The sequence below is a fragment of the Chelonia mydas genome, chromosome 1 (genome assembly GCF_015237465.2).
Source record: "Chelonia mydas isolate rCheMyd1 chromosome 1, rCheMyd1.pri.v2, whole genome shotgun sequence".
In the NCBI taxonomy this organism is placed as follows: domain Eukaryota; kingdom Metazoa; phylum Chordata; order Testudines; family Cheloniidae; genus Chelonia; species Chelonia mydas.
Genome location: NC_057849.1, coordinates 25,169,251 through 25,182,841, shown reverse-complemented (window position 1 = coordinate 25,182,841; position 13,591 = coordinate 25,169,251). Strand labels below are relative to the sequence as shown.

Here is a 13,591-nt window from a genome sequence, read left to right as displayed (position 1 = left end):
TAACTTGCTGAGCTGTTTTCAGTTACCTGTTTCCACAACCCAGACACCCAGTTCCCAATGGGATCCAAACCCCAAATAAATCCATTTTACTCTGTATAAAGCTTATACAGGGTAAACTCATAAATTTGTCTACCCTCTATAACATTGATAGAGAGATATGCACAGCTGTTTGCTCCCCCATGTATTAATCACTTACTCTGGGTTTATTAAACAAAAGTGATTTTATTAAGTATAAAAAGTAGGATTTAAGTGGTTTCAAGAAATAACAGAACAAAGTAAGTCACAAAGCAAAATAAAACAAAACACGCAAGTCTAAGTCTAATAAATTAAGAAACTGATTACAGGTAATATATCACCCTTAGAGATGTTCCAGTACACTTCTTTCACAGACTAGATTCCTTCCTAGTCTGGGCCCAATCCTTTCCCCTGGTACAGCCTTTGTTAGAGCCAGCAGACATCTCAGGTGGTAAGCAGGGGTTTTCTCATGATTGGCAGCCTCTTTTATCCTGCTCTCCCCACCCCCTTTTATAGCTGTGGCACAAGGAGGGAATCTTTTGTCTGTGCTTGTCCCCACCCCCCGCCTCATCAATGGAAAAGTACAAGGATTAAGATGGATTCCAGTATCATGTAACATGGTCACGTCACCTTAAGACCCCTAGTCTCCATTCTTTCTGGGTTGGCCCACACGTACACAGGAAGGTGTGCAGGTAAATAAACCATTTACAACCAATCGTCCTAGTCAATGGGAGCCATCAAGATTCCAAACCACCATGAAGGGCCCAGACTTTGCATAATTACAAAAGGACTTCAGAGTTATACTTCATATTTCTAGTTTCAGATACAAGAATGATATAGGCATACAAATAGGAGGAATATATTCAGTAGGTTATAACCTTTGTTTTGATACCTTACAAGAGACCTTTTGCATAAAGCATATTCCAGTTACATCATATTCACACTCAAGCATATTTCCATAAAACATATGGAGTGCAACATCACACCTCCCCCTTATGAAGGGGAAAAGACCTGTTTACTCTCACAGACAACACAGCGGCAATGTTCTATCTCAACAAACAAGGTGGCACCTGCTCATTTCTGCTCTGCCAAGAATCAGTTCATCTAGGGGATTTTTGCATTGCCAACTCTAGCGCTCTCAAAGCTTCTTACCCTCCAGGAGTGCAGAACAAGCTGGCAGATCACCTAAGAAAGTTATTTACGAGTCAACCATGAGTTGTCCCTTCATCTGAATGTAGCCAGTCCATTTTCCAGTCCTGGGGACTCCCCAGGTAGCTCTGTTTGCAGTGAGATAGGGAACAAAACCGCTGGCATTTTGTGTTGTATGTGGTTCCAGTCTGTTCCCTAATGGATGCTTTCCTGATACAGGAAGTTGCTCTCCCAGGGTACGCTTCCCCAATTTGACTCCTTCACTACTAAAAATCAGACTGGATCGTGCCTGTGTCATTCTAACTGTCCTAGTATGGCTGAGAGAGCACTGTCCCTTTCGGTGAAAGAGCTGATAACTGCTTCCATTGGACTGACATCTAATTTCTCAAGACCATGGTTGCCTGCTCTGTATAAACCTGCAAGCAATCCATCTAATGACATGGATGCTCCATAGTTAGATCCTGTGTAGGAATCGTGTTCAAAAGAGGTTCAAGATCTGCTGCTGAATAGTAGAAAGGTATCTACTAGATCTTCTTACCTTTCTAAGTGGAAGTGTTTCTCTATTTGATCTGTCTGGAGTTTGAAAAATGCAATGGCAAATCTAGCATATTTTGGACTATCTTTTGTACCTAAAACAGCAAGATTTGGCAGTTAGTTCCATCAAGGTCACCTAGCAGTTATCTTGGCCTTCCACCCTCAGGTGGATAACTGCTCTGTCTTTTCTAATAGAATGTCAATAAGGTTTTTGAAAGGTTTGGAAAAATTGTATCCTTAGGTATAAGATCCGAAATTTGGTATTGTCAAAGCATGAGACCTGCTTTTGAGACTTTTGCTCTTTACTGTACATTTCAATGAAGGTAGCATTTTTGATGGCCATCACTTGTGCTAGTAGGTTAGGTGAGCTGCAGGCCATGATGTCTGGCCCTTTTAATGCTGTTTTCTTTAAAGACAAAGTTTACCTGCATTCTCACCTGAAATTTTGTCTCAAAAGTGGTGGGTAGATTCAATATCAACCAAGCAGTTTACCTACCTTCATTCTTTCCCAAACCACACTTGAATAAAAACGAGGAAAGGCTACACTCTGGATGTCAAGAGAATGTTGGCATTCTACCACAACAGGTCCAACCAGTTCCTTCCTAGCTCTTTGTAGCAATCACGGAAAGGACGAAGGGGCTCCCAGTTTCTGCTCAGTGGATATCATCTTGGATAGCCTCATGTATTCACCTGTGCTACAATTTGGCTAATGTTATCCTGCCACGCAGAGAGACAGCATATGCAGCAAGATTGCAAGTGGCTTCTTCAGCCTTCCTGGCTAAGGCTCCTATCCTAGACACTTGTAAGGTGGCGGCTTGGTCTTCGGTGCACACGTGCTTCCATTATGCCATCACTTGGCAAGCTAGAGATTATGCCAGATTTGGGCAAGTTGTCCATCAGTTTTTGTTTAGATAGGCTCTGATCCCACCACCTGTTTTCATGGTTTGAGAGTCACCAAGAGTGGAATGCACGTGTGTAATCACTCAAAAGAACAACAGTTGTTACCTGTTCAGTAACTGTTGTTTGAGATGTTGCACATGTCCATTCCTGGCCTATCCCCTCTGCATCAGAGTTTTTCCAGCAAGAAGGAATTGGCGGGAGATCAGGTGGGCTCCACCCTTCATGTCTGCACACAGTGGCACTTGGCAGCAGAGGATGCTTGATCTTCATCGACAGGTACCCTGAGGGAAAAATTTCCAACAGCTATGTTTAGGGCATGCACACGCCCAGAGGACAAAGGACATGTGCAGCATATCTCAAAGAACAACAGTTACTGAGCAGGTTAGTAACGGTTTTTGACTGGAAAAGTAAAGACACCCCATTAACTCACGGGTATATGAAACATTTTAAAATTAACATTTTCTACTTGGCTGCTCAGTATGTGTGACCATTCTGCATGATGATTCCCTCCACTGCATGCATGCAGAGACAACAGTGGAACCAGGAAGATGGCAGGAGACATACTTCCAGTTTGCCGGGGGGTTTTCGGGAGCTGGCCAGAAAGAGGAAGATTGCTAAACAGCCGTATGTTGCAGGTAGAAGAAGATACCATGTCCTCCTCGCAAACTACTTAACATCTATATTTGAAAAATTATTCCATGGTTAAATATCAAAATTACTGCCATTGTTGTTCAAAGCTGAATCTCAGCATAGCCATACCTTTTACTTAATTAAAATATTTTTAGCCTAAAGTTATGTATTTTAGGACAGCTTTGGCTTTGATAAACACATTGTAAATCATCACAGTTATGGTGACTTTACTGCAAATATCATTTTGGTATAAAATGTTCCATAACCTAACAGCCAAAAATATGATCTATATGTTTTTTCTAGAGAAACTGTAGTCATGTATTTGTTCAGAAACAAAATGAGCCTTTCTGCTTTCAGGAGTTTCCTGTGTAGAGACTTTTTTATAGCATCTAATGCTTTTTAAATAAATGGAATTGTTTTTAATCAAATGATATTGTGCTTAATGGAGAAAACATTTTAACCAAAACTCTACATGTCCTTCATTAAATTTCCTTTATGCCCACTGTTGTGACAGTAATTAACATTAAGGGCACCCACTAATGAAAACTACCTATAGTAAAAGCATTGGTTCAGAATTATTCTTTAATGATGATGGCACAAATTAAGAGGATGTCAGCACTTCCATGATGAGCTGCTGGCTTCAAAGTGTTTATAAATTGCAAAGAAACACTCATTCCAGCGTGATATCTGCAGTATTAACCATTTAGGGAGGAGTGATATTAAAATGTTGTGCAAATAAAATAGCTATAACCATTGGCATAATTTACCCAGAGTTGTGGTGGATTCTCCATCACTGACTGTTTTAAAATCAAGATTGAATAGCTTTCTAACAGCTATGCTGTAGGAATTATTTTGGGGAAGTTCTGTGGCCTGTGTTAAGAGGTTGGACTAGATGATCACCTTCTGGCCTTTGAATCTATGGATCTATTTCCAAACTTTAAGTGGCAAGGATTTTCAAACATAATTACAGAAAGATACAATGGAGTCTGAGATAATGTGCCAATGTTCAAGGTTAATACAGTAGAATGTAACTGCTCCAGAAGGGAATAGTCTTAAGTTAAAAACAAAAACAAAAACAAAAAACCCTTCAATTGTGTATTGTCATGTTTATAAAACTAAAACTCTTCCCTATCTTGCTTTGTGTATCTGTATAGCACTGCCACACTTAGATGCATTGCACATGCACCTTTTAATGTATGACATAGGAGCACTGAAGTGGGGATGGAGTCTGACATCCCACTCAAAGCAAGGAAATCCTGTCCAAACGTAAGCCTGCTCCATTGTGCTTAGGTATAAGGTATTGCAAATATCTCCAGATAGTGTAAAAAAAAAACAAACAAAAACAAAACAAAACTGGCCTACCTTAAATTTAGACACCGTGAATTAGTGACCAAATAATTGATGTCCTTTCCTTTGTTATCATTTCCTCCTCTTTTAGTCTTGTTATATTTTAGATTCTTTTTTTATAATATTAAGACTCACTCTCTCCTTTCTTCCTCTCCACACAGTGAAAAGCATTCTGATTTACATATTAGTAAACCAAGTTAATTAGAGTGGGTTTTAATATCAAGAATGAATGGGACAAATTCATAAGTGTTGTAATCCACTGAAGTCAATGGAATTACACCAGGATCAATTTGCTCTATTATTGTTTCTCCCAAAGCCACTCAAAATCATTGACTCCCATACATCACTGCATTAGAAATATGCCAGTTTTGACTGTCTCCAGCTCTCAGATGACACATAGGCTTCAACGTCAGACTTTTTTCCTTGGGGCACTAGTAGATGGTAGCAATTCTTTCCTACCCTGATGATCTGCTGCCTACGGATTAAGGAAAGGGGAGTATTATCAGTATCCACAGTTCAAGGGCTGTGGCTCAGGTTTCACTCTAAAAATATGGCCTAGTTTAGAAATGATGAAAATGGCTGCATAAATAACACAGCAGTATGCCATTGTAACTGGGTGTGACTTTACATGCCTATAGGGCAGAAAAAGCCGGTGCAAGCAGTAGGATATCAGATAAAAAAAGGGAACTGACAGCCTCCTGTGAGCTGCTTTTCCAACTACTCTCTCTCTTTCTGAGCTGTGTTTATTTAGAAGTATATAACTCCTCTCCGAAACACCACACAATAGATTTAGAAATAATCAGCCAAACCCTGCAAGAGAAATAATGGACTATCTAATAATGAATTAGCTTCCTTCATTAAAGTGTCCAGAAAACCTATAGTTTTCAACCCTCACCAAGGAAATAGATGAGCCTTAGAGCGTGGCCTGATGGTCAATGAATTCAGTCTCTCACAGCCCACAGGAAACATTTTAATGTAGAGAATACATCCTGGGAAAAATCCCCTGCCAACAACCCCCCCTTTTTTTTAAACCAGAGGATTAATAGGGCAGCAACCTACCTACATGGCTCGGCCCTGGCAGTAGCATGTACAGACACAGGCTGTGTGGTACGTAGGTACAGAACCATTTAGGGCATGTAAGTTTCGCCTGCTTAAACAGACTTACTGATGTAACTCACATTGCCTTGTACCTGGCTTCGAGCCTGATCTCTTACTAGATTTACTTCTGTGTTGTTCCTTTACTTTGATGGAGCTAATTTTTATTCTCACCTGTGAGAGCTGGGAATGGTTTCAGGGCTAAGATGAAGCGGACTAAATTAATCACTGGTGAAATTCCTTGAGGCTTCTGTGAAGTTGATCCAAGAATAAATTATTGCCCAATGGCTGTATGTCTTACCACTTACTAGCTGTTGTTCTGTGGGAGACAGAAATCACTTTGATAAGGCTGAAAAGATGCAAAAGTACCAGCGCCAAAGACTTCAATAATTAAATGCTCCTACAAAAGGATCTCACAAAACTGGGTGACTGGGCAACAAAATGGCAGATTAAATTCAATGTTGATAAATGAAAAGTAATGCACATTGGAAAACAATCCCAACTATACATATAAAATGATGGAGTCTAAATTACCACTCAAGAAAGAGATCTTGGAGTTTTTGTGGACAGTTCTCTGAAAACATCCATTCAGTGTGCAACGGCAGTCAAAAAAGTGAACAGAATCTTGGGAATCATTAAGAAAGGGATAGATAATAAGAGAAAATATCATGTTACCTCTATATAAATCCATGGTACACCCACATCTTGAATACTGTGTGCAGATGTGGTCGCCTCTTCTCAAAAAAGATATATTGGAATTGGAAAAGGTTCAGAAAAGGTTAACAAAAATTATTAGTGGTATGGAACGGCTGCTATATGAGGAGAGATTAATAAGACTGGGACTTTTCAGGTTGGAAAAGAGATGACTGAGGAGGGATATGATTGAGGTCTATAAAATCATGACTGGTGTGGAGAAGTAAATAAGGAAGTGTTATTTACTCCTCCTCATAACACAAGAACTAGGGGTCACCAAATGAAATTAATAAGCAGCAGGTTTAAAACAAACAAAAGGAAGTGTTTTTTCACACAATGCACAGTCAACCTGTGGAACTCCTTGCCGGAGGATGTTGTGAAGGCCAAGACTATAACAAGGTTTTAAAAAAAAAACTAAAGTTCATGGATAGGTCCATCAATGGCTATTAGCCAGGATGGGCAGGGATGGTATTCCTACCCTCTGTTTGCCAGAAGCTGGGAATGGGCAACTGGGGATGGATCACTTGATGATTACCTGTTCTGTTCATTCCCTCTGGGGCACCTGGCATTGGCCACTGTTGGAAGACAAGATACTGGGCTAGATGGACCTTAGATCTGACCCAGTATGGTTGTTCTTATGTTCGTAACTGCATTAAACCCTTGTGTGAACACATTCACTCAAGATAGCTCAGTCTCTAACTTGCTTCAAGCTATGGCCTCTCTTGTAAGGTTGAGAATACAGATGGTAATTAAAAGTTAGTTTTGATAGAATTTTTTCTTATGTTGATACCTGCCCCCTAGGATCTGGACAAAAGCCACTAAAATAACCACTCAATGGTTGATCGCTCTCAACCTGGGTTGGATTTGAACCTGCCTTTTAGCATCCCCACCCACCCCATTCATAGTAAGGCTTTTTTCCTCCTGGTTTCCAGTGAAAATGAATTAAAACCTGACTGGCCATTTTAAATGGCAGAGCTAAACTATTTGGCAGTGTTTCCCTGAAGTTATTTTTCTGAGTGACATCTAGCAAACCAAACATCAAGTTTCATCCAAATTTAATTTTGTCAACCTGCTTTATTGTCCCATGCTAGGCTTTAAATGCTGAGGACTGGATGCTGTTCAGCTACATGACCCACAGATTGCTTCAGACAGGTTGAATAAATGAATCAAAACATGGGCACTGTGTAAATGGAGTTGTGGAGGGCAGTGTAAGTGATATTTAATATTATCCATTTATATGGACAGCCTGAAAACCTCATAACCCTTATATGCAGCCAGAGCCACAGAAATGCAGCCACCTCTGGAACTGAAGGTAGCAGTAAGCTGCCATATTGCACAACCAGGGGAAGAGAGGGAATGTTGGCCAGGTCACTGAGGAAAATCCCCACTCTTACAACATTTTCTTCTTTTTATATCTGGCGTATGGTTTCTGAAAAGCATTTCAGTTCCCTTTTTGTGTGGTCATTTTACTTGCTTCCTTCATCCCTGGAATTTAAAATAACTGTAAGTTTCACATTAAAGTTTTTACTGGTAACATTAGAAGACAAAAATTGTGTGTCGCTTAGTCCTGTAGAAGTTGAAGGAGAAATGCTGAGCGTTCCATCCCTTCTGCTCAGAACAGTAATTAATAGCATTCTGGGAAAACATTTTCCATCTCTGTCATCAGACATCAGCTAGTGGGTGAGAGCATGGTATAAAATAGCTTTCCCAATTAAAGAGGGCATGAAGAATAACAGCTGATGAGAGGAAAGTGATAGCATGTTACACAGGGAACAGATAGCTCATCACAGGAGGGATGGTGATTCTCTGCTGGCTCTTTTTCCTCTTAAAAACACCTGGGTAGTGATATTGCGTAAGTTTGGGATTTTGATGCCTAACTCCCCCCATCCCCTTTGTAAATCTCAGCCTGAGGGTTTTCAAAACTTCTGCATAGAAATAGATTTTTTTTAGTACTTCATCTGATTAATAAAAATGGCATAAAAAGCATCTGGACCTACATTGTCAACTGTTCACTGATTATGGGTGTGCAGCATGGGACACCTAGAGCTGGAGTTTTCAGAGGAGGAGAACACCTAATAACATTGAAGTAAGTTGGGATTGTGGGTGCTCACCATCTTTTATAATCACACCCACAATCAAAGACTATGGGTAGGGAGATAAAGCCTGATAATTCAGGGTATAAATCAATCTCTATGAGGGGATGATTGTGAGTTTCTTGTACCTTTCTCTGAAGCATGTGGTGCTGACCACTGTCAGAGACATGATACTGGACTAGATGAACCATGGGTCTGATCCAGTACTGCAATTCCTATGCCCTAAATCATTGTCCACACTGGGGAAAATTAGGTCATAGGCATGGCCATAGTGGATCAGACCCAATGCACAAGCTGCCTCAGTGATGGAAGCTCTCGTGCGGACAGAGTTCAGGCATTCTTACCATGTTGTTTAATCCTGCTGAGAACACCATTAAGACATGGTGTTAAACCCCTGAGTCCTATCTGCGTTATGGCTTCCACGTGTTACCACTAACAAAGCTGCACCCGTAGCAGGTTCTAGTTTCTCTAGTGCAGATGTAGCTTAGGAGATTGATTTTCAGAAGTGCCAGGAACCCAAAAACTGAGATCCCCAAAATTAGTGGATCCTTTGGAAAAAGGTAAGCGTTCTAACTGACATTTTTGAAAAAAAAAGGCCAAGTAATTTTTTTCTTACTAGAATTTTGTTTTGTTTTTTTTAAACGCAGCAGTTATGCCAGTCTCAGAGAACTAACACTGGTTCCTTAACCATCAGTCCCATAATGCCAACAGCTCTCACTGACTCCCATGGCACTTCTGTATGGAAAAGGCTGGTTATATTGCAACCCTAGTAAATACTATGCACAAAGTGGAAATGGCATTCACTGCCGTTTTTAAGAGTTAGCCATGTGGTCAAGCCTGCTGGTGCCTTGTTCCTATGCTACATCCTTCAGCGTCCCTGCTGCAGCCTGCACAGTGAAGGCTGCAATGGAGATCTGCCTCTTTACTTCTTCCCAGGCTTTGCGCTGATCTGCTTTGTTTTCAATATCAAACATGGCATCGTAGATCCCTGGGAATGACTCTCCAGCGTACTTGTTGTGGCTGCTCGGAGCAAAAACAATGTGTCTGTGGGGAAAGAGAAAAAAGCCTTAGGCGGGAGGGAGGGATACAAGGGAGAACAAGGGGAGCTACTGAGACACAGCTGGGGGGAATCCCTGAGAGAAAGAGCAAAAATTGTGCTGGAACTAGAGCTGTTTTAAAAAAAAGTTAATTTTCAGTGAATTTAATATCATTTGAAGTTTCAGTGAATTTTTATTTCATTTTTTGGCCAAAATGAAAAATTTTTGGCTCCTCCCTTTCATGGGAAAATGAAAAATGTTTGCCCAAAGTTGAATTTTTCTGCATAGATGAAATAGCAGTACACTTTGAATGATGCAAAAACCTGAGCTGTCCAAAAACTGTCACTATGTGGAAAAAAAAATTTGAGCAGCTCGAGCTGAAACCCTTGCAAGCACGGAAAGGATTTAGTAGTGGGAGGGTGAACAGTTGTTTCCTGGAAGGCTGTTGCATCTGAGGAGGCCTTAACACTATTTAGCTTATAAAGAGCTAAAGATTGTCTTTGGATTTCTGTGTGCCCTGGGATTGGAGGACTTTTGACGTGGCCAGAGGGCCACATCACTGGCACCCCTTCTCTCAGATAACTGGGCACTTCAATGAAACTGAGGCATTGGGGCAAAATGAGGTATAGCCATATGCTTGACACCAAAGAGGGAAACTGCTCTATCACCAAAGCCTTATAACTATAAATCTTACAACATACTCTCCTTGTAAGACAGAATAGCATTACTACGCTCAAGTGAAAATCCTCCTCGGAGATAAGCAAACCTTACTAGCTGACAAGAAGGATAGTCCAGTGGTTAGCACAGGAGTTGGGAAGACCTGGGTTCAATCCCTGCTTCACCATGAGTCCTGTGTGACCTTGGACGAGTCATTTAGCCTCTTTGTGTCTCAGTTTCCCAGCTGTAAAAACTGGGCAATAACTGCCCTTCCCTACTTCACAGGATAAATGTGTTAAATGTGAGGATAAATGTGTTAAACATTGTGAAATGCTTTGAAATCTAAGAGCAAAATTCAGAGACATTTAATACTACTAAAAATACAGTCCTATGCCCAACAGGAGAAGCTCAATAAAGGATGTAGATCACAACCTCGGCGTCTTTCCTTCTCCCAAATCTGCTCCACCATCAGGAGGGATGGAATCAGCAGAGGGAAGTCCTCACACTGCTGTAACCAGCACAGTTATTTTCATCTTATCTCTTTAGCGCTGTCCTAGTTACTGTTCCGTGTAACCAAGCACTCTCGCTGCCACAGCGAAGGTGCAGGAGGTGTTCACAAGAGGATCTCTATTTTAGGAAGCTGTTCACAATATGAAAAAGTTCAAGAGCCATTAGGGTGACCAGATGTCCCGATTTTATAGGGACAGTCCCGATATTTGGTGCTTTTGCTTATATAGAAATCCTGTCCCAATTTTTCACATTTGCTATCTGGTCACCCTGAGAGCCATAGGGCTATGCCTCGCAATCAGTGCTTTTTAGTAGTCTGCATAACCTGTTGCCTTACCTGTAAAATTTCCTGCCTGGTAAACCAAGAGGATCGATGAAAGCTCTTTCCACAAACATCAGCTGATCATTCATGATTCGCACAGCAATTGGACTGCGGGGGACGAAGATAGAAGCATTTCACACAACAACAATGCATGAAAATGTATGAACTACATGGTTTTCTAATAGAGCTGGTTGGGAATTTTTCAACATTGTCTTTTAGTCAGAAAAGCTGACTGGGTGAAACCAAAACTGCTCCTGGGAACATACTGGCTTTGATGAAACTTTCACGAAGAACGGTTTCTCAGGAGAAGTTTTGGTCAAAACCAGAGAGATACCTCCAAACCCCAGAACAGGCAACAGCCTTGTGGTTAGGGCATTCACCTGGGATGTAGGAGACCTGGAGTCAAGTTCATGCTCCAAATTAGGCAGAGCAGTGACTTGAACCCAGTTCTTCCACAGCCCAGGTGAATGCCCTAACTACCACGCTATTGCCTTTTCATTGAAAAACTTCAGAAGTCTCAGTTTCATTCTGATGCACAACAATAAAAATTTCCAAACTCTCAAAAATATTTCTGGGATAGGAAAGCCATTGCCAGCCCCGTTCTAGTTTACAAAGCACTAAACAAATATTAGCTAGTTACTCCTTCCTGTGCACCTGATTAGGCTGACAGGTATCATGACATAAATGAGGAAAGTGACACACAGGCGTTACATGCGTTGCCCAGCGCTACAGAAGAAGATGGACTCTATAAACTGTGATTAGAATTCAAGAGTTCCTGCTCGTCGTCATGTGCTCCATTAGATCACATCGTCTTTCAAACTAGGACTGTTGATTCCAGAAGATGCTGCTTCAGACTGATTATTCTTCACACAAACTTGAAGGATAAAATCTGCATGTTAGACTGGGGGAACTTCCCATTATATAAACAACAAAAGGGGAGGCACCCCTTTAAGAACAATGGAAACCTGTGTTTTATTAAACAGTACTAGAAAGAGCCCACCAAAGAAAGAAGACACTAGCTTTTCATTGATAGCTGCTGCTTTACATGAAAAATATGTTCATTACATTATATAAGATATTCGCTAAAATTATCACTAAGCTCATACAGTTCACTGGTGAGTGCGCCCAAGAGACAGAATGTGTTGAGGTTCAAATCCTGTAGTCCTCACTCAGGCAAAACTCCTATTGATTTCAAAGTGAGTTTTCGCTGACCAAGGCCTGATTCAGGATTGCAGGACTTGGCCCACAGCAAACTAAGTTGAGGAGCCCGGAGGCAAATTTGTCAAGACTGGGCTTTTTAACTTACTTATTCACATCCACCTCTTTAAGTCTTCTGTGAAAATCGGCAGCAGCTTCTGTGAAATTCGTCACAGCAGAAAAAAGGGGACCTAGAAATAGAAAGTCCTTTTTTACTTCAGCATCACACACAGAGCCTTGAACAATAAACAGTTCACTTATTGAGGAAAACCATGTATTTATTTTATTTAGTGACTTGACAGGGAATCCTTGGCTTACCCATTTCTTCTGGATCTGACTTTTAAAGGGCTGCAGTGCCCCCTCATAGCATGGAAAACCTATTTTAACCATGGCCGCAGTGCAGAGGAAGAATGTCTAATAAAACTTCTACAAAGCGGCATTAAAATAATATTTCATTTAGATAGGCTGAGAACGATTCTTGGGGAACCTCTGGCAAAGAGAAAGTTCTGAGATTGGGGTGGATGGGGAGGAGGAAAACCCTGGATCTACAATTTTAAGTTTACTGCAGACTTTACATGAAGAAGCTTGAGATGTAGCAACATTTCCAGCACTTCTGCCTGCCTGTGCAAGGATTGCACCATTTTCACCTGAGGAGATTTCCACCCCGCCCTTTGCTTGTTTTATGTGAGCTCTTTCCCCAGCCATACCAAGCCAGACTTGGAGTAGCAAGATCCCATGGGGGAGGAATCCTCCCGGCCAAGGCAAGGATGATGGTAGAGCCATTCTACCGCTGCTACTCAATACCTGGATTGTCTCCCATTATGTGGGATCGCAGGCCCAGTGGATCATTGAAGTTGCAGAACACACATACCCCCAAGCTCGTCCCCACTCTTTCCCTGGCAACACACCCAAGCCTTCTTAGCAGCTACTGATAAAAGTCCTCATGGAACTGAGCTCTGTGGCATACAGGGCAGCCACAGCCCTGGGGGCAGGCTCTCCCTACGCAGCTGCAGACCTGTACTGGTTCCACCCGCAGCCAGGGTGGACAGGACTTCCATAATGCTGTCTATTTCATTTCTACAGCTAATTTTCCTATCTCCCTTTCCGCTGCCAAAAAAAAAAAAAGAAAATTGGTTCTGGTTCATTGAGCAACAGGGGCTAACTTGCAAAAAAAGGGAAACTTTAGAACCTTGCCAAAAATACAAGTTCTATAGGCAAAAGGGAAGCTTCAGAGTATTTCAAATTTAACCATGAGTTTCAGAAAACCCTGGCTAATCTAAAGTAGCTCCCTCCCTATAAAGCCATCTCCTCCTCTCTGATTGTTTATATCAAGAGAGTTGAATTACCCCCCTAAGGTCAAGTTTCTGTGCTTGGCTGCCTCTGTGCACTGAATGGGAGTTGTGTGCAGTGGTGAG

At 41.4% G+C, this 13,591-nt stretch overlaps 1 protein-coding gene across 1 annotated transcript in view; it reads right to left on the bottom strand.

The window, feature by feature from the left end:
• Positions 1-7,996: 7,996 nt before the first annotated feature.
• Positions 7,997-13,591, bottom strand: part of LOC102933727 (N-acetylated-alpha-linked acidic dipeptidase 2) — a 46,915-nt gene continuing 41,320 nt past the window's right edge. Inside the window, exons 17-19 of the mRNA XM_007063124.4 lie at positions 12,286-12,367; positions 10,995-11,087; positions 7,997-9,500 (exon numbers count right to left, since the gene is read on the bottom strand). Coding sequence (XP_007063186.2) covers positions 9,311-9,500; positions 10,995-11,087; positions 12,286-12,367 — 365 coding nt within the window. The 3' untranslated portion in view covers positions 7,997-9,310. The remainder of the gene's footprint in view (positions 9,501-10,994; positions 11,088-12,285; positions 12,368-13,591) is intronic.